Source organism: Bufo bufo, chromosome 2, assembly GCF_905171765.1.
Source record: "Bufo bufo chromosome 2, aBufBuf1.1, whole genome shotgun sequence".
Classification (NCBI taxonomy): Eukaryota; Metazoa; Chordata; class Amphibia; order Anura; family Bufonidae; genus Bufo; species Bufo bufo.
Genome location: NC_053390.1, coordinates 557,258,900 through 557,278,480, shown reverse-complemented (window position 1 = coordinate 557,278,480; position 19,581 = coordinate 557,258,900). Strand labels below are relative to the sequence as shown.

Sequence of the window (19,581 nt, the reverse complement as noted above, 5' to 3'; positions counted from 1 at the left end):
ACAAAGGCAACTGAATCCATAAGCCCCACTGTAATTTTGTGAGCGGTTGTGCCAAGAAATCAACTTATCCTCTATGCACAACATAGGGAACAAGTATCTGACTGGTGGGGGGCTGACCACTGGGCCCCCCTCTAATCATCAGAACAGAAGTCCTTTATTCAGTATATACGGAGCAGCAGGTTGAGCATGTGCTCTGCTGCTCCGTTCATTCTCTGTTGGACTGTCAGAGATAGTGGAGGACAGCTCTCGGCAGTCCCATAGAGAATGAACAGAGCGGCAGTGCACAAGCGCAAACTGCCGCTCCACTCTCATGGGACCCCTGTTCTCGGGATTAGTGGGGGTCCAGTGATTGGACCCCCTACCGATCAGATACTTATGACCTATCTTCTGTATAATTGAGAAGTTCATATCTTGGCAAAACCTATTTAATAGAGAACATGCCAATAGTACAGTAGATAGTGATCAATGTGTAAAGATTTGATGCACACACCTTCCTTCTGTAGGGGACAGCTCCTTGAGATCTTCTAAAGTGGCTGGCACATTCAGAAGCTTCTTATATAGCACCAAAGGAAAATAGAGGTCAACCACCGTGAAGTTATAGATGGCCAAACCACACATAATGCCAATCAGATGGAACCAATTGTGCTCTACAAAACACTAACCAGGACACAAATATAAGTACCAATAAAGATACAAATCTGGATTCATAATGGTCATTTACTACTTTTTATTTACTCCCTGAAACTGCAACTAGGCCAACATGGCCTAGTTGCAGCTCAACCCCATTCAAGTCAAAGGGGCTGAGCTGCAATTCCAAGCACTGCCACTAGGCGCCGTCTTTGGAAAGCTGCCAGGAGCCTGCATCTCTAACCACAGCTCCGGTGAGCGCAGTGGCTCCCTGTAACCGCTGATTGGCAGGGGTGCCAGGACTTGGACCCGCAGTGATGTAATAATGATGACCTTCCCCGCTTTTCCTGTTCAATAACATGGTACATTCAGATTGCATTGCAATATGTGCTGACAGTTCCTCTTTAAGGCCCCTTTCACACGAGCGAGTTTTCTGCGCGGGTGCAATGCGTGACGTGAACACATAGCACCCGCGCTGAATTCTGACCCATTCATTTCAATAGGTCTGTGTACATGAGCGTTGTTTTTCACGCATCAGTTCTGCGTTGCGTAAACCTTCCGTTTTTTTATCACGCGCGTGAAAAACGCATCAAAACGCATTGCACCTGCGCGGAAAAAACTGAACAACTGAACGCAATCGCAGACAAAACTGACTGAACTTGCTTGCAAAATAGTGCGAGTGTCACTGAACACACCTTGAACGCATCCGGACCTAATCCGTCACGCTCGTGTGAAAGGGGCCTAAAACTTCCATTTAGGCAGGGCATTACATAAGATTTTTAAGTAACACCATGTACTTGTTTGTCACTGAGATAGTAGGATTAATTACCATAAACATAATTAAAGACTTTGCACACCTTTGGAGGCAAGTTTTTTTTATGATTGCATTACTCGTTAAAAATATTGAGACATTCTGTCACAAAGAGTTAACTGTCTAGCTGTGTGAATTGTACTTTTTACGTTCACTTATCTCTATTTTACTAAAAAGGTCCTAAACACTTATTGAAGCCACATTCTTATCAGTTAGATAAGAACTGGGCTATAATGAGTGTTTATAAGGTCAGAGAGCAGAGATAAGGAGCCATCAGATTAGCTGGCTGACAAATAGGGTTGAGCGAACCCGAACTGTAAAGTTCGGATTCGTACCGAACTTTACGGTGTTCGGCACCCGAACATTTCAGTAAAAGTTTGGGTTCAGAGTTTTCTCCAATCCGATGGTATATTTTAACTTGAAGTGTCCCCATCACCATGGGAACGCCTCTATGTTAGAATATAGCATCGGATTTGAGTTAGATCGTGAAAACTCAGATCCGACAGTATATTCTAACACACAGGCGTTCCCATAGTGATGGGGACGCTTCAAGTTAGAATATACTGAGGACTGTGGACATAACAGCCCCCTGCTGCCTGGCAGCACCTGATCTCTTACAGGGGGCTGTGATCCGCACAATTAACCCCTCAGGTGCCGCAACTGAGGGGTTAATTGTGCGGATCACAGCCCCCTGTAAGAGATCAGGTGCTGCCAGGCAGCAGAGGGCCAGACCCCCCTCCCTCCTCAGTATTAAAATCATTGGTGGCCAGTGCGGCCCCCCCCTCCCTCCCCAGTATTAAAATCATTGGTGTCCAGTGCGGCCTCCCCCCCTCCTAATTAAAATCATTGGTTAACAACCCCCCTCATTGGTGGCAGCGGAGCGGCAGTTCCGATCGGAGTCCCAGTTTAATCGCTGGGGCTCCGATCGGTTACCATGGCAGCCAGGACGCTACTGCAGTCCTGGCTGCCATGGTTACTTAGCACTTTTAGCAGCATTATACTTACATGCGCTGTCTGTGGCCGGCGCTCCTCCTACTGGTAAGTGAAAGGTCTGTGCGGCGCATTGCTTATAGCACAGACCTGTCACTTACCAGTAGGAGGAGAGCCCCCCGGCCGGCCACAGACAGCGCACGTAAGTATAATGCTGCTAAAAGTGCTAAGTAACCATGGCAACCAGGACTGCAGTAGCGTCCTGGCTGCCATGGTAACCGATCGGAGCCCCAGAGATTAAACTGGGACTCTGATCGGAACTGCCGCTACGATGCCTCCAAAGATGGGGGGGAAGGGGGGTTGTTAACCAATAATTTTAATTAAGGGGGGAACTCAGATCTGAAAAAGCTAATACTATTATTTTCCGTTCGGGTCCCCATTGTCCAAGTTCGGATCCCGAACCCGAACTTTTTTTTAAAGTTCGGCCGAACTCCCCGAACATCTAGGTGTTCGCTCAACTCTACTGACAAACCAGTGAGAAAATTCAGATCCCTCTATTATAGAATCTCAGCTCTGTACAGAAAAAGGGTTCCATTATTTGTAATAAACAGCAATTAAAATTTATTTTTTTTAGCTCAAATTGAGTACAATGCAATAATAAAAAATTGCCCCCAAAGCTGTACATAGCCTTTAAATCTGGGTTATCGGTTCTCAATAAACAGTGCTGTTCTTTAAACTTCTGAATTTGTAATCAGATAGTCTGAAATATCTGGTATAAGCTGGATGTAAACTCCTCATGTATCTAGATAAAATAATTTCTTTGCTTTTCCGCCTATTAGCTACTTTGCCTCTATAGGTCATCCGATGTAGACAAGGGTTCTTGTTACAACAGTTGCCATTATGTGATTGGCTTATTTGTATTTTTAGGTTGTAAGGGAAACACCCAGGGTTTTGCTAATAAAGGGGGTCTTCTGCTATGTGAAAGAGGAAGACTCAAATACCACCATGAGTCTTGTCTTCTCATTCTTTTGCCCTTAGACAAAATTTTAAGATTTGGAGCATTGCAGGCATCCCTTGTTTAGGGATCATACAACATTTTTTTTACCATGACATCACTTACTATGTCTGAGAACCAGATCAGGTCAGAATCGGGGTAGACAGTGAACATGCCATAGATGGGGTTCAAAAGTTCTTTGAGAAGCAAGAGAAAGAATTCTTTAGTGACTCCACCGTCATCCTCGGCCTCTTCCCCGTCAAATTTCACCTTTAAAAATGGATTCATAATTTGCAATGTAATTTCAGAAATAATAATGATTGAAGAAGAGCTTTCACTCGGTACAACCACAGAAAAGCATGTACAGGAATATATCAAGACCTCAACCACATCGATACGTCTGTGAATAAAACGTAAACCTTTGGAATAAGATAGATATGGAAGCATTGGTGGAGTGGGGCCAACATGGTTTACAGAGGTAAATGCTCATACTCCATGATGAGACATGTCTGAAGGCATTTCTATGATGTATCATATCAAAACAAACATTTTGGGTTGAATTTCCATTAAAAGGGTTAAAAAATTTAGAATGGATATATAATAATACATTCAAGCATAAACTATTGCCAATTATTAAATGGATATTCCAATCTTATACTGGGGCTTCTTCTGCATTTTCTCTGCAAAGCACCATTTCTGTCCACGTTTCGTGAGGAGAACCACATTGAAGTGCCTTCACACTTGGCGTAATTTTATGCTGGGTGTGAAATCAGCATAAAAACCCATGTAAGACGTGGATTTTGTGGCATAAAATTACAGCATGTGTAAAAAATTTTAACTTTTTTTTTTATTTCAGAAGGAGGTGCTGTGCTTTGCAGAGGGCAGCAGGCCCGAGTCCAGATGTCAGCCCTCAATCTATCAGCAAGTGATGGACTTTCCTAATGCAATGACAGAGCAGTTGCCATGACTAGGAAACCCCTTTAATATGTGTACATATTTCTAAGAGCAAGAATCTGATAAAGCTGAATCAAATGCTACACTACAAAGATATTCCACAATTCTTACTTCCAGCTTTCCATACCTTAAGAGGCTTTTTCAAGTCTATATCAGAGTGAATACTGAGCTCTCTCAAAGCATCAGACACCAGGCTTGTTCTCCTCACATGCAGGACCAGGTAGGGATTTTTGGCCAGCATGGGATCCAAGGACAGCAGCATGAAGACATTTTGCAGGTTAGCTCCATTTATCGCTACCTATAAGCACACATAAAGACACACTCAGGTACACTGGGAAGGATTTATGAAAACTTGCCGCAAGGGAAACGTAGAAGAGCTGTTGATGGCAACCAATCGGGAAAATGCTTACTTTTGTGCCTTCAAGTGCTTGAATCCCATTGGCTGCTAAGGATTAGCAATGTTTTTCCATGAAAGCGTGTAGTTTTAGGTGTTGGAATGATTTCTTATTCAATCTATCAGGTACATCACACGTATCATGTAATTTCACTATTGTCAGGATGACTATTGACATGTGGCCAAATTTAAAGGGGTTGTCTCATCTTGCTGTTACTAAGGCGAGATGAGACTAAGCCCCGGCCACCATGCGGCTAGGAAACAGCAGAGTGGGCCAGCGCTCGCTGTTTCCATAGCTTCCACTGCACCATTGCAACTGGTGATGGGGCGTAGTGTCATCTTGCCTTAGTAATGGCGACACGAGACAACTCCTTTCACAAACATGGCAAAATCACAGTGTTGCACTAGTAAGCATGGAACTTACAGTGTGCAATATATGGCCTTATTATATACCTGCATCTGTAGCTCAGCATCTGTCTGTAACATTTTGGTCTTGGCTTGAGCATCAAACACAAACGGGTAAGAGCAGAGCGTCACTGAATCCTGACAGACAGAATAAAGAGGAATGAGCAAACCCCCAATCACTGATTTATATTTATAACAACGGAAAACAGGAAGATTCTGAGAAAATACTCAGCAAAATAAGGATGCCTAGCTCCAGCATAGTACACTGAATATTACTGGCTTATGTGTCAGGTTTATATTGCTTTTGATGGTCAGAATAGTGCAGCATAATCTATACAGTTAAAAGAAAAAAAGAAAAACTGACTTTACCCAATACAGTCTAATGCATGATGAAGGATCCAACAAACAGATCGTAAAGGATATAATTTTCATCATGGATCCGAGAACTGAGGGTCGCTAAGTCTCTTCTCTGAATGGAGTGGTAATGTGCATGTATGGGGCTGATGTAGACAGTGCTCCATAGTCCGTTACACAGAAGTGAACGAAGCGGTTGAACAACATTAACATTATCGCTACAATGAGAGAAAAGACTCGGGACCCTCTGTTCTGGGAATCAATGGGAGGGTCCCAGTGGTCAGACCCCCAGAGATGCTATATTTACCATCTATCCCCATCCATAGGTGATAAATACATTTTGTGGAATAACTCCTTTAATAGTAGGATCCCATCAATTTCTGTCCTCTAGATTTTATTTACACCAAAGTTTCTCATATTTTTCATAAATAAAACCAAGAAAAAGAACAAAAAAGACACAAAAATTAAGTCAAAGTATAAAAAGGCTAAAAAGTTACCTGCATAATTGATGGATGAACTTTCTAGAAAAAAAAAAAAAGGCAGAAAATTTTATTTATTTTTCTAACTTTGTTCTGTATATAAGGGAAGGAAGTAATTTGGATCTCAGAAGGGGAAATCGACACACAGAGTTTAGTCAGTGTCATTGTGGTCATGATATGCACTGACACTTTAGATTGTAATGCCAAGTTTATATGGCCAAATGGTTGGGCAGATTATCAGAGACTAATGTTCCCAAGAACATTCATTCCTACGAAACACACATCGGGTGAAACGGTCGTTCATGCAGGCAATTAAATTACTGTTTCTGAGCAGCAGATCGTGCTGTCTAAACAGTGTTCTGCTGCCCAGAAACAATGCAGCTGTATGGGGATGAACAATGGCAGTAGCGATCCCTCATCCCCATACTTTTGGCGCCAAAAACCACATGTAATGGAATTGCACCAAGCGGTATATATATATATATATATATATATATATATATATGTGTGTGTATTTTTGGTATGTAACTATACTCTACTTTGCTCTTGATAAAGGGGACTCTACCCCGAAACGCGTTGAGCTTTTTAGATTAAAGGGACACTGACAGGCCAAAACAGCATATATAGTTAGATATATCACATTACAGGTCTTATACAGTCTTTTAAAAGCATATAAGTATCCCCCCTGTCCACCTTATAAAGAGCGAAATATAAAGTTTTATAACCTGCTTCTCCGGTCAGCAATCTGCCCAAGGGGCGGCGTTTCATGTGAAAATGCGCCCAGCCAGCCTTCCCAACTGCCGTTTGAAGCCCCGCCCAGCTCATCAATATTCACTTCACTGGGCGGCGGCTAGAACTCTCCCCAGTCCCGATCCTGCGCCTGCGCAATTCAATCCTCCGGGCATCGTTCATGCCCAATCTTCTGCGCCTGCGCCCCGCCGTTAGATCGCGCCTGCGTACACACACCAGACTGCGTCTTCGAGGCAGCTGCAGCGAAGACGCAGGCTGGTGTGTGTACGCAGGCGCGATCTAACGGCACGGCGGGGCGCAGGCGCAGAAGATTGGGCATGAACGATGCCCGGAGGATTGAATTGCGCAGGCGCAGGATCGGGACTGGGGAGAGTTCTAGCCGCCGCCCAGCGAAGTGAATATTGCTGAGCTGGGCGGGGCTTCAAACGGCAGTTGGGAAGGCTGGCTGGGCGCATTTTCACATGAAACGCCGCCCCTTGGGCAGATTGCTGACCGGAGAAGCAGGTTATAACCAGAAACCCTGGTTACTAAGTCTGACCACCTGATAAGCGACCTCGGCGGGGGAGGAGAAGGTATAGGTGTTATGTGCTTATCCTATACCTCCCTCCCTAGTGAAGTAAGTTTCTAACTGAGACTCATTTTCCAACTTTTAATTGGATTTTAATTTGTTATTATTATTTCTTTTGTCTCCTGCATTCAACCTTAATTTGAACTGTATGACAGCAATGACAATTACTCCTACCAACTAGTGTGGAATCTACGACCACATTAATTAAGCTTGATCGCACCTTGGCGCCCCTCCACTAACCCTCACCCCTTGCTTTCATCAACAAACTGTTGGGGTCATTAGCAATCCCGTTTTCTACACACTTATTCCCCACTGAAGCAGCCAGTTGTCGGGATGGAACGCCCCCTTCCCTAATAATCAGTTGCTCCTCGCCTAAATAAACCCACCATTAGTGTGGAAGGAATCAGAGTGCAAGAGCATTGCTGTCTACAGGGCAGAGAACAATGACTGTCAGCTACATGCTGGCCCATGGTAGTATTAATGTTGTCTACTAGATGGCCTGTCTGTTCCAATATGGTGTATACATAGTCTGCACAACTCATTCATTGACTACCAACAGTCACTGCAAAGGCCTCTTTACATGGTGCCAATGATTGGGGCAATGAAGGAGCATTCCTAGAAATGCTCATTTCCAATAACTGAGCATCAATCACCCAATCAATGTGCAAACGTCCAATCATCAGGTGAAAGTGTCGCTGATAAAGTCCCCTAAATCACTGTTTCTGGGCATTTCTACCTAAATAGGGATCTGCTGCCCAGAAACAGATTTATCAATACCTGGTGGCATACGCCTAGTCATAAATTAAGTGCAGCATCCTGCATAGATTTGTGTCTCTTTCACGCCAGAAAACTGGCATAGAAGATGAAATATGTGTCAGGGCCCATCTTGCCCTCGCCACACACCCTTTTCGGGAAAGTGGTGAGGCCAGCAGAGTAATGACGTTTGCGACTCTGTATGATGAATGTGGCCAGATTTTCTGTGGGGATAAGCATTCACAGCAGGTATTGCTCATCCTCATACAAAAGGAGATGATTGCTGCATGTAAATGGCGCTCTCACCCCCTCTGACAAGCAAGCAGGCTCATTCTTGATAATTGCTTGCTATGTCTGCCCTTTTAAAGAGCTCTTTACACCTTTTGGGTACACTTGGAATTTGACACATTAATAAAAAATAATAACCGATTCATTGATCGTTCCTATTTAGGTATATGAAACTTTTGTGTGTGCATGCTGGTAAAAAGGGTTTATTGGTTTTAGTAAATAAATGTGAATCTTTATATAATGAAATGTTATACAACTTTTTCGAGATCTCTGCTTGTAGTCGTGTAGTTGGGAACTCATGGGCGTACAGTGCTGCACAGATGTACCTATCATCACATGAGCAGAACGCATTTTTATCCACTGGAAGTAAGCAACAACGGTTCTGTAAGCAAACATCTTGAAAGCTGTGAGAACTTGATACAGACACCATATTAGAAAATTGTATAACAATTTTATTTGCAGAAACAAACAGGGCAACAATGGTCATACATACCAGCCCTGCCTGGTTTAGAAACCACATCAGGTAATCTTCTTGTATGTCCACCAAGCTGGATATCTCAGGAATGTAGAATTGATCATGCTCCACGTGCTGGGCCTTCACGTTCACCTACAGTTATATATAAAAAATAAAATATAGCACAATCATACTGAAGACAAGTAGCCAGTAGTTATCTATCTCAAGTTCTTGGTCATAGGAAATCTTGTGATTGTGATCTGTTCACACTTTTGCCAACATTTCTGTTATTTTTCATTCCATCACAGCAGAAAACCTAAATAACAGAGAGCTGGATTCATCGTATTAATTACATGTAATAGCGTGCCGTGATCAAAAGATGAGCAATAAATCAGTCCTTTTCCATGGATGGGATAAATCTGCCTGACTGGAGGATTATTAGACAATGCCAAAACCCCTCTTCTAATCAGAAACATGCCAGGCGTTAACAGTGTAAATGCTCTAGGACCGAACAAGTAGTGATAGCAATACCATGTAACTGAATGCCCTTTGAACCCCACCGATCGGCTAATAGAAGAGGCTCCGTGAGCGCCGCTGCCTCGTCCTAGGCCATGTGACATCACTGTACATTGGTCACGTGGCTTAGTTGTAGTTCAGCCCCATTCAAGTCAATGGGGCTGAGCGGCAATACCAAGCACAGCAGCTATATGTACAGCGCTGTGCTTGGTAAGCTCCTGGGAGGCAGATGCGCTCACCAGAGCCTCGGCGAGTGCAGCAACTTCCCGAAACAGCCGATCGGGGGGGGGGTGCCTGGACTTGGACCCCCGTCAATGTAATAATCATGACCTGCCTGTCTAATAGGCCAGACTCTTACACTACTCTCAGGTATGACCAGTCCACAGGCATGATTTCCATTAAGGTCATGTACACACCTACTAGGCAAGGTCTCCTAGATAAAGTGCTGTACTCCATCAGGTTTTATAATCACCTTGTGCAGTTTTTCCAGGAGTCTGAGAGCAGCAGTGATGTAGCTGGCAAACAGTACAGGGATCAGCAAAGTCTTGCGCCCGTTCAGCAAATAGACCACTGCTCCTTTATACAGGTCAACCAATCTGAAGAAGTAGTTTGGGCAGACCCGAGACCACCAATTGTCTAAAGAAGAAAAAAAATACAACATTGATACAGGACTAGTGTAAATACCCCCCATTTCTTTTATAATGGATATGTAGGAAAATAATACACTAAGTGAGAAAACCTAGACAACATGTATAGCAAGATACAGTAACGTGAGACAAAGTACATTTACCTAGCACTTTGCTCGGATTAGTGTCTAGCCGTAAAATAGCCATAGCTAATGGGAGAGTCAGAGTTATGTAGTATTTGGAGTCCTGCAGCAGAGGGAATTCGGGGAGAATGAGGTAAATTCGCATTGCTTCTACGTCTGGCGGAGAGCTGGGCAACTGTGGTATCAGAAAACTTTCAAAGCCCTTAAGGATCTGGCAAGAAATCAAAATACATTAGAAAGGAAGAATTCATACAGAATAAAGAAGATGTAAGGCGCTGTTCATATGTGCATTTAGAGCCTCCAGTGGGGATTCAGTTGCCTATTTCAGTGTTTGCAATGGCAATAGTGCAGTCCGCAGCATTATTATTAACCAGGTCAAGACCTGGTCATTTTCCCCCACTCATGACCAGACACTTTTTTTTATTTTTTATTAGTACATGTGGCTTTGAATAATTTTCTGTGATGCATGATTTTTTTTTTTTTTATACCAGAGAAAATTGAAAAACAAAAAAAGGGAAAAAGTCTATTTTCATATTTTTAATACTACATATTGCAAGTAAAATATGTCACAGGCGTTTTACATAGGGGATGTACAGCTTATGGTCACTGGAGGCTGGGCTAGAAGCTGTGGTGTGGACTAGTGGTGGCACTCTTTAGTCTCATTTATTTTTTTTATTTCACACATTGTGCTCCCAGTAAGGTCATACAAGCTTGGGGGGAAACATAACATTAGTATTTTTTTTTTTCTATTGCCAACATGTTAACCCCAGTGACAAGGGGAATACAGCCTCTGGGGACTCACTGTGGAGCTGATCTGGGTCTACTAAGTCCCAGTAGATCTTGCAGTCACCTGACAGCTGGTGATCATGTGATCGTTGGGACTGGTGCAGGAGGCATCATGGCCACTTCCTGAATTTTATACATGTCATTCATAGACAGCCACGAATACAACTGGAAAGGCAGGGGCAGTATTAAACCATCACTTTTTGAGGGTTAATGCACACAACCGTTGTTGGCAGATGCCCGTATTGCAGCCCACATACAGCGGGTCCACAATATATGGGCACCAGCAGTTTGTGCACCACATCACGGATGCGGACCAATTCACTTGAATTGGTCCTCAATCCAGAAGGTGCCCCAGAGTGCTTCCGTGGGTTTTCTGTCTGAGCCTCAGCAGCACAAAAACAAATAGAACTTGTTCTATGTTTTTAGCAGTCCAGACGGATCATGGACCCATTGGTGCCTGTGCATTGGGGACCGCAATTCATGTGCATAACCGTTCATGTGCATGGAGAGCAATGCGGTCACTAACAACTAGCCCCCCTCTCCAGGAGCTATATGATCTCCGTTCAGAAACGTGCTTGCAGAGTTACATGTGGAGCCGCCAAGTGTTTTAAGTTCCATAATATGTGGTTTGTAAGCAGTTAAAGAGGTTGTCTGGGCTTTTAATATTGATGACTTATCCTCAGGACAGGTCATCAATATCATATCGACGGGGTCAGACACCCGGCACCCCCGCCGATCAGCTGTTTGAGGAGAAAGCCTGCGCAGTGAGCACATGCAGTCTCCCTTTCTGCTGTATGTCTATGGGACAGCAGTAGCGGACAGGAAGGGAGTAGGCAGGTGCGCAAAGTCTCCTCAAACAGCTGTTCGGCAGGGATGGCGGGTGTCGGACCCCTACCGATCTGATATTGATGACCTATCCTGAAGATAGAGTCCACAAAAAAAGCGATGGCCCTGCAGGTCATGTGGGTCTGCTGAGCACATGACGTAGTTGGTATGACACTGCGGGTCTCATGGGCCGGAGCGATGCGATCACATGACCTATTTTGAAGGCGGAATGCTTGTAGCTCTTTCGAAGCGTGCGCATTACAATCAGGGGAACGCCAGGATGACATGGGAGCTCGCATGGTGGGGTGCCCAGTTAGAGCCATCCTTACAGAGGTAATGGGTATATCACCGATTGGTGAAAGGTGATGACGTCTATATGTATAATGCCCATTGGTGGTTTTATTAACACAGGTGATAATATGTTGCAAAAAATCGTGTTATTGATATGGAAGGTGGGTCTGAGTGTGCTTTATATACTCCTGCCTAACACTTCAAAAATAGCTTGAAAAAGGCTACTACGTAGCGAAACGTTGCTGTTTGTGGACCTTTTGTAATGTTCTATGCACCACGTGTGAATAAAGCCTGTTGGATTGGAGATGTTGCCATCGCTTTTTTTGTGGACTCCTATGGATCAGGAGTCTTTGATTGGCTGTTGCAACTCTGAAAATCCAGATTGAGGTACTGATGTACTGCTCCTATTATTTTGCTATCCTGAGGATAGGTCAACAGAAAAAGCCTGGACAACCCCTTTAAGCTGGTCATGTACCTGGCTGTAACTATGAGCAGAACATTAGTTTGACCAACAGCTATTCCTTCCAACTCCCCCATACACATGCATGCTTGGATCAACCAAGCCTGCATATGTTCAGGGAGAGGGAAATAATTCTGGTAGAGGCACATCTCCTAAGAGGAAAAAGTTGGGCATGTTGAAATTCAACTGCCTAATCCTTCTTTTTCAATACATTTTAGCTGCCACAATATCAGCTGGTCTCACAGAAATGAGTGGGTACGGTCTGCTAAATTTACTGTAAAAAATACTGGAACTTGGAAGAAAGTCAATAGAGTATTTTGTGTTTCACTGGTATCAATTTATAAATAGATCTGATACACAAACTGGAGCCATGATGCTAATGTGAATCGAGCCTAAGGCATCTTTCACAAGTCACTGATTTCCATTACGGATTGTGAGCCAAAACCAGGTGCGGGTCAAAAACACAGAACAGGTGGAAATCTTCTCATTATACGGTGTAGGTTCCACTCCTGGTTTTGGCCAACAACCACTGATGCGAAACAGTAAGGCCTCATGCACACGACCGTATGGCTTTTTCAGTGTTTTGCGGTCCGTTTTTTACGGTTCTGTGTTTTGTTTCCGTTTCCTTTCCGTTTTTCCGTATGCCATGTACAGTATACAGTAATTACATAGAAAAAATTGGGCTGGGCATAACATTTTCAATAGATGGTTCAGCAAAAACGGAACGGATACGGAAGACATACGGATGCATTTCCGTATGTGTTCCGTTTTTTTTTGCGGACCCATTGAATTGAATGGAGCCAAGCACCGTGATTTGCGGACAAGAATAGGACATGTTCTATCTTTTCACGGTACGGAAATACTGAAACAGAATGCACACGGAGACACTTCAGTATTTTTTGCTGAACCATTGAAATGAATGGTTCAGTATATGTACCGCATACTGAACTAAAAAAACGTCCAGTATACTGAACGCAAAATACTGTCGTGTACATGAGCCCTAACTGTGCATAAGGTCTAGTTCACATGTCAGTGATTTACATCCGTGATTATAAGCCAGAAGTGATTGCTACACAGAAATAAGGTATAATGGAAAGACTTTATATTTTTACTTGAAACTGGGACACTATAATCAAAAACGTCTTTATTAATTAGGTATAAATTTAAAATAAGGAGGGAATATACTGATTGGTTCTCAAATATTAGGCCTCTTTCACACTACAGTATGTCTTTTCCAGTGTTTTGCGGTCCGTTTTAAACGGATCCGTTGTTCCGTTTTTTGGTTCCGTTGTGGTTCCGTTTCCGTTCCGTTTGTCCGTTTCCGTTTTTCCGTATGGCAAATACAGTATACAGTAATTTCATAGAAAAAATTGGGCTGGGCATAACATTTTCAATAGATGGATCCGCAAAAAACGGAACGGATACGGAAGACATACGGATGCACTTCCGTATGTGTTCCGTTTTTTTGCGGACCCATAGACTTTAATGGAGCCACGGACCGTGATTTGCGGACAAACATAGGACATGTTCTATCTTTCCACGGCACGGAAAAATGGAAATACGGAAACGGAATGCATACGGAACACATTCCGTTTTTTTGCGGACCCATTGAAATGAATGGTTCCGTATACGGACCGTATACGGACCGCAAAAAACGGACCGCAAAACGGAAGAAAAAAACGGTAGTGTGAAAGAGGCCTTAATCAATGGTGCAGAACTGGAATACAAATAAGGAGCCAAAGTAGAACAAATCCCTTAGGCTGGGTTCAGACCTGAGCGTCTTTGATATGCGCGTTTAACGCGCGTTTTTGACGAGCGTTTTTGACAAGCGTTTTTTGCAATAGTAAACGCGCGTTTGACGCGCGTTTGTGTGATTGACTGCAATGTCCTATGGCCACAAACGCGCGTCAAAACGCCCCAAAGAAGCTCAAGTACTTGTTTGAGCGTAGGGCGTTTTACAGCGCGTTTTTCAGCGCTGTAAAACGCTCAAGTGAGAACCAGGGCCATAGGGAAGCATTGGTTTTCATGTGTTGAGCGTTTTACAGCGCGTTTGAACGCGCTGTAAAACGCTCAAGTGTGAACCCAGCCTTAGGCCTCATGCACACGGCGTTGTTTTGGTCCGCATCCAAGCCGGCGTTTTGGCGGCTCGGATGCGGACCCATTCACTTCAATGGAGCCGCAAAAGATGCGGACCGCACCCGATGTGCAGTCCACATCCGTTGCTCCGTTCCATGGCCCCGCTAAAAAAAATATAACATGTCCTATTCTTGTCCGCGCTTTGCATTTATATTAAAGGCTATCCGTGCCGTTCCGCAAATTGCGTAACGCTCACGGACGCCATCCGTGTTTTGCGGATCCGCGATTTGCGGACCGCAAAACACACCACGTTCGTGTGCATGAGGCCTTAATATGATTCTATAACCCCCGCCTTTGAGGGCTAATCTGATCTGCACCATTTATCATTCGCCAGAGTGTTGCCTTTGCTTAGTAAGTAGCCAAGGGGCAAATACTGCAGGCACAGTATCCTGACTGAGTACAATGTTTCACAAAGGCACTTGATTGTGTATCAGAATGAACGGCTAAATCCACCACTCGCACTGCACACGCAGCTGGCGTCAGCCCAAACATCATTTGTGCGCAGTCAGGAATACCATAAAATGTACTGCCGCTAACTGCTCCTATAAGCCATAACTAAACTATGCTAATTGTTTCCTCGGCTCGACATGTTTTCTATAACCATCCTCAGGAGCCCTGCACTTAAAAGCATAGCGTCTCATACTCTCATACTCAATTCCACATGACAAAGGATGTGCTATTGTAGCCTCCTTTTTACAGCAAAGGGGGATTCCACCTGTGGCCCCACAATGAATTTGTTTTGCAGTTAATGAAGTTTATTCTGCATCATAACAACTTCATGTTTACCAAGAAGATCTACCACCAAGTGAAGGGCGTGGCGATATTGAGCAAATCTTTACTTGGGGGCTTGGGAACGTGATATGGTGTTTGGGGAGGATGCAGTTGAATTTGTGTCATCAATTATGCTATGGGTTAGGTACATTGGTGATGTACTGATTCTATGGAAAGGGGACAAAAATAAGTTTGATCGATTTGTCCGGCACCTCAACAACGATTGTGGTCTCTACTTTACGTCAGAGATCCGGGACTACCCCATCACGTTCCTAGACCTCATTGTGTATAAAGATTCTAGTGGGCACATTGGTACTCGGCTCTTTTCACAAAAAGAAAGCAACTAACAGTCTGTTAGATTGGCACAGCTGTCACCCTTTGGCCCTTAAACGTGGTATTCCTAAAGGGCAATAACTGCGGCTTTGCCGTAATTGTGCCAATATGTGTGATTTTCAAGTTGCCGCAGAGGACCTTAGACAGCAGTTTTTACACCGTGGTTATCCCTCTTCAGTATTACGACTGGCATATCAACATGCCCTGAGCTGTGATAGGGAATCTCTTTTGAACCCTCGCGATAGGTCTGGAGAATCGGAACAGATCCGCATCATTGGAGAATTCGATGATGCTCACAACCAAGTGAAGTAGGGAATCCTACAAGCTGACCCGGACATTAGGCACTTCGTGGGAGATACCCCATCAATCACATATCGACGAGGGAGAAATATCAAGGATCGTTTGGTCCATAGCTTCTATGAACCGCCCCCTCATACTGTAAGTCTGATAGGCTGAGAAGTTCTATGTGGAGTACTTACAGATGCAGTGGCTGCATAGCATGTACTGCAATCAAAAAAGGTAGTACCTTTCAGTGTACACGTACTGGTTTAACAGGTTTGGAGTATTTGGCCATGTGTTTATGTGGTATACAGTACGTGGGAAAGACTCGTAGGGAGTTTAGGAGAAGAATCAGGGAGCACCTCAATGACATCCAGAATGAAGCAGATACGTCTCTAGCCTGTCATGTGGTGGAGAGCCACCAGGGTGATCTGGGGGTGTTTACATTTCAGGGCATTGAGGTCTTAAGACCTTCCCCTTAGAAAGGAAGCACAAGGGATCTTTCGTTTAAAAACGGTGCGTCCTAGTGGTCTAAACGAACATATATCCTTTGCATGTTTTTTGTAAACAGGTTGAATGCCATCCACATATTTGCAATGTGAGAGAGAGGGGTTTCCTCATGAAAAGATGGGGATATACGATATACTGATCAAAAATCCATCTGAGGTTGTGGTTATAGAAAAATGCATGGTCTATTACACCATATGTTGTTTTATTCATCTTTATGTTTTGGTTGAGACACTGTTAGATTGACACTTCATTTTATACCACATATTCCATATCTGCTGTTTTTATATAACAATATGAGCTAATATTAGATTATGTGTTGACTGCAATATCATACTCACAATGATAATTGTAGGATATCACAATTTTTGTGTCACTACTGATCATTTATTTTTTGAAAAAAATGGCACATATTCTTATCATATTGTCTCTATGGTATGAGCCTCCATGCTGGGTTTGAAATCGCCCATATGATCCCTAGTTAATATGGTGGATTTGTCCCTGAATCTTAGCCCCCCCACTGCTTGAGCCGGCTTACCCGAGTAGGAGCAATATGCTCCGATCACATGACGCTGGGGTGGGTGTGGACTTTAATAATTATGGAAGGGGTTATAGGTTTAAATATGTGCGTTTGCGGCGGCCGCACCAATGCCGGAGTGCTGCCTCTGTATACTGGAGGGCAGCGCGATTTGCTCAAAAAATTAGTATGAGACGCTATGCTTCTAAGTGCAGGGCTCCTGAGGATGGTTATAGGAAACGTGTCGAGCCGAGGAAACAATTAGCATAGTTTAGTTATGGCTTATAGGAGCAGTTAGCGGCAGTACATTTTATGGTATTCCTGACTGCGCACAAATGATGTTTGGGCTGACGCCAGCTGCGTGTGCAGCGCGAGTGGTGGATTTAGCCGTTCATTCTGATACACAATCAAGTGTCTTGGCATTTTTGTGAAACATTGTACTCAGTCAGGATACTGTGCCTGCAGTATTTGCCTGTTGGCTATTTACTAAGCAGAGGCAACACTATGGCGAATGATAAATGGTGCAGATCAGAATAGACCTCAAGTGGGGGGTATTGAATCAGATTTTAGGGTGCATTCACACGACCGTAAGGTGTTTTTTGGTCCGCAAATGGCAGATCCGCAAAATACGGATACCTGCCGTGTGCGTTCCTTAATTTGCGGACCGCACATGGCCAGCGCTATATAGAGAATGCCTAAGCTTGTCTGCGGTTGCGGACAAGAATAGGACATGCTCTATCTTTTTTGCGGGGCCACGGAACGGAACAATGGATAAAGGGACAGCACGCGGTGTGCTGTTTGCATCTTTTGCAGCTCCATTGAAATGAATGGGTCCGCACCAGTTCCGCGATGCGGATCCATTTATACGGTCGTGTGAATGCACCCTAAGGGAGTTGTTCTACTTTGACTCCTTATTTGTATTCCAGTTCTGCACCATTGATTAATATTTGAGAACCAATCCGTATATTCCCTCCTTTATTTTAAATTTATATCTAATTAATAAAGACTTTTTTTGTTTTTAGCGTCCCAGTTTGAAGTAAAAATATAAAATTCATAGGTGACGTAAACCAATCTTGGGCACAATCAGCCTTCTGTGAGCTTTGATAATGGAAAGATTTGCAAAAAGACTTGTTCTGTGTTTTTGACCTGTACCTTGTTTTAGCCAAACTAACCAAACACTGAATCGTGAACACACCCTAAGGCCCCTTTCACACGGGCGAGTATTCCGCGCAGATGCGATGCGTGAGATGAACGCATTGCACCCGCACTGAATCCTGACCCATTCATTTCTATGGGGCTGTGCACACGAGCGGTGATTTTCACGCATCACTTGTGCGTTGCGTGAAAATCGCAGCATGCTCCTCTTTGTGCGTTTTTCACGTAACGCAGGCCCCATAGAAATGAATGGGGTTGCGTGAAAATCGCAAGCATCCGCAAGCAAGTGCGGATGCGGTGCGATTTTCACGCACGGTTGCTAGGCGATGATCGGGATGGGGACCCGATCATTATTATTTCCCCTTATAACATGGTTATAAGGGAAAATAATAGCATTCTGAATACAGAATGCATAGTACAATAGCGCTGGAGGGGTTAAAAAAAAAATAAAAAATGTAACTCACCTTAATCCACTTGATCGCGCAGCCCGGCTTCTCTTCTGTCTTCTTTGCTGTGTGCAGGAAAAGGACCTGCGGTGACGTCACTCCGGTCATCACATGATCCATCATCATGGTAAAAGATCATGTGATGGACCATGTAATGACTGGAGTGACGTCACCACAGGTCCTTTTCCTGTACACAGCAAAGAAGAAGAAAGAAGAGAAGCCGGGCTGCGCGATCAAGTGGATTAAGGCGAGTAAAAATTTTTTTATTTTTTTTTTAACCCCTCCAGCGCTATTGTACTATGCATTCTGTATTCAGAATGCTATTATTTTCCCTTATAACCATGTTATAAGGGAAAATAATACAATCTACAGAACACTGATCCGAAGCCCGAACTTCTGTGAAGAAGTTCGGGTTTGGGTACCAAACATGCCGATTTTTCTCACGCACGTGCAAAACGCATTACAATGTTTTGCACTCGCCCGGAAAAATCGCGCATGTTTCCGCGACGCACACCACACCTTTTCCCGCAAGGGGCCTAAGGTGTCACGAGTTGGAGGTCCCAGGAGAGACCTCCGCGTCGTCAAGCAAAAACAAATGGAAATCAGGTACAGATACACAAGAGTTTATTGCACAAACAGAATCCAAGGAGGGAAACACAGGGAAATTGAGAGCTCTATGTACCGTCCGCACAGTGGGAGGAAAACCCCCACTGCGCCACTGTCTAGTAATACTCCAGAGGGGCGTGACTAAGCAACTCCTGGTATTCACTAGGGCCCCAGATGGTAGGGTTAGGCTTTGCTGCAGGGAGTTGCCAGGGTCCACTCTGGAGCGTGAACTAGACAGTGACAACAGGAGCAAATGGACAACAGGTACCAGAAGGTACCGACGGTACATAGGCAAACATAACAAACGGGGAACTAAAAATACAAGCAGGAGTTCACGCAAGGGAACAGAAGTGGCAATGAGCAGAGAAGGACTAGCTCCACCAGTGGTATACTGCGTGGCCTTGCCCATAGCACTCTGCAGCA

At 44.0% G+C, this 19,581-nt stretch overlaps 1 protein-coding gene across 5 annotated transcripts in view; it reads right to left on the bottom strand.

Moving 5' to 3' along the window:
* Nucleotides 1-19,581, bottom strand: part of HERC3 (HECT and RLD domain containing E3 ubiquitin protein ligase 3) — a 129,075-nt gene that overhangs the window by 22,860 nt on the left and 86,634 nt on the right. For 4 of the 5 annotated variants that reach the window (XM_040418141.1, XM_040418143.1, XM_040418142.1 and 1 more), the window contains 8 exons: nucleotides 10,068-10,257; nucleotides 9,750-9,913; nucleotides 8,801-8,914; nucleotides 5,967-5,990; nucleotides 5,164-5,253; nucleotides 4,444-4,614; nucleotides 3,489-3,632; nucleotides 491-657 (listed from right to left, as the gene is read on the bottom strand). In XM_040418141.1, the coding sequence (XP_040274075.1) occupies nucleotides 491-657; nucleotides 3,489-3,632; nucleotides 4,444-4,614; nucleotides 5,164-5,253; nucleotides 5,967-5,990; nucleotides 8,801-8,914; nucleotides 9,750-9,913; nucleotides 10,068-10,257 (1,064 nt within the window). The remainder of the gene's footprint in view (nucleotides 1-490; nucleotides 658-3,488; nucleotides 3,633-4,443; nucleotides 4,615-5,163; nucleotides 5,254-5,966; nucleotides 5,991-8,800; nucleotides 8,915-9,749; nucleotides 9,914-10,067; nucleotides 10,258-19,581) is intronic. The other variant, XM_040418144.1, reaches the window with a different exon arrangement.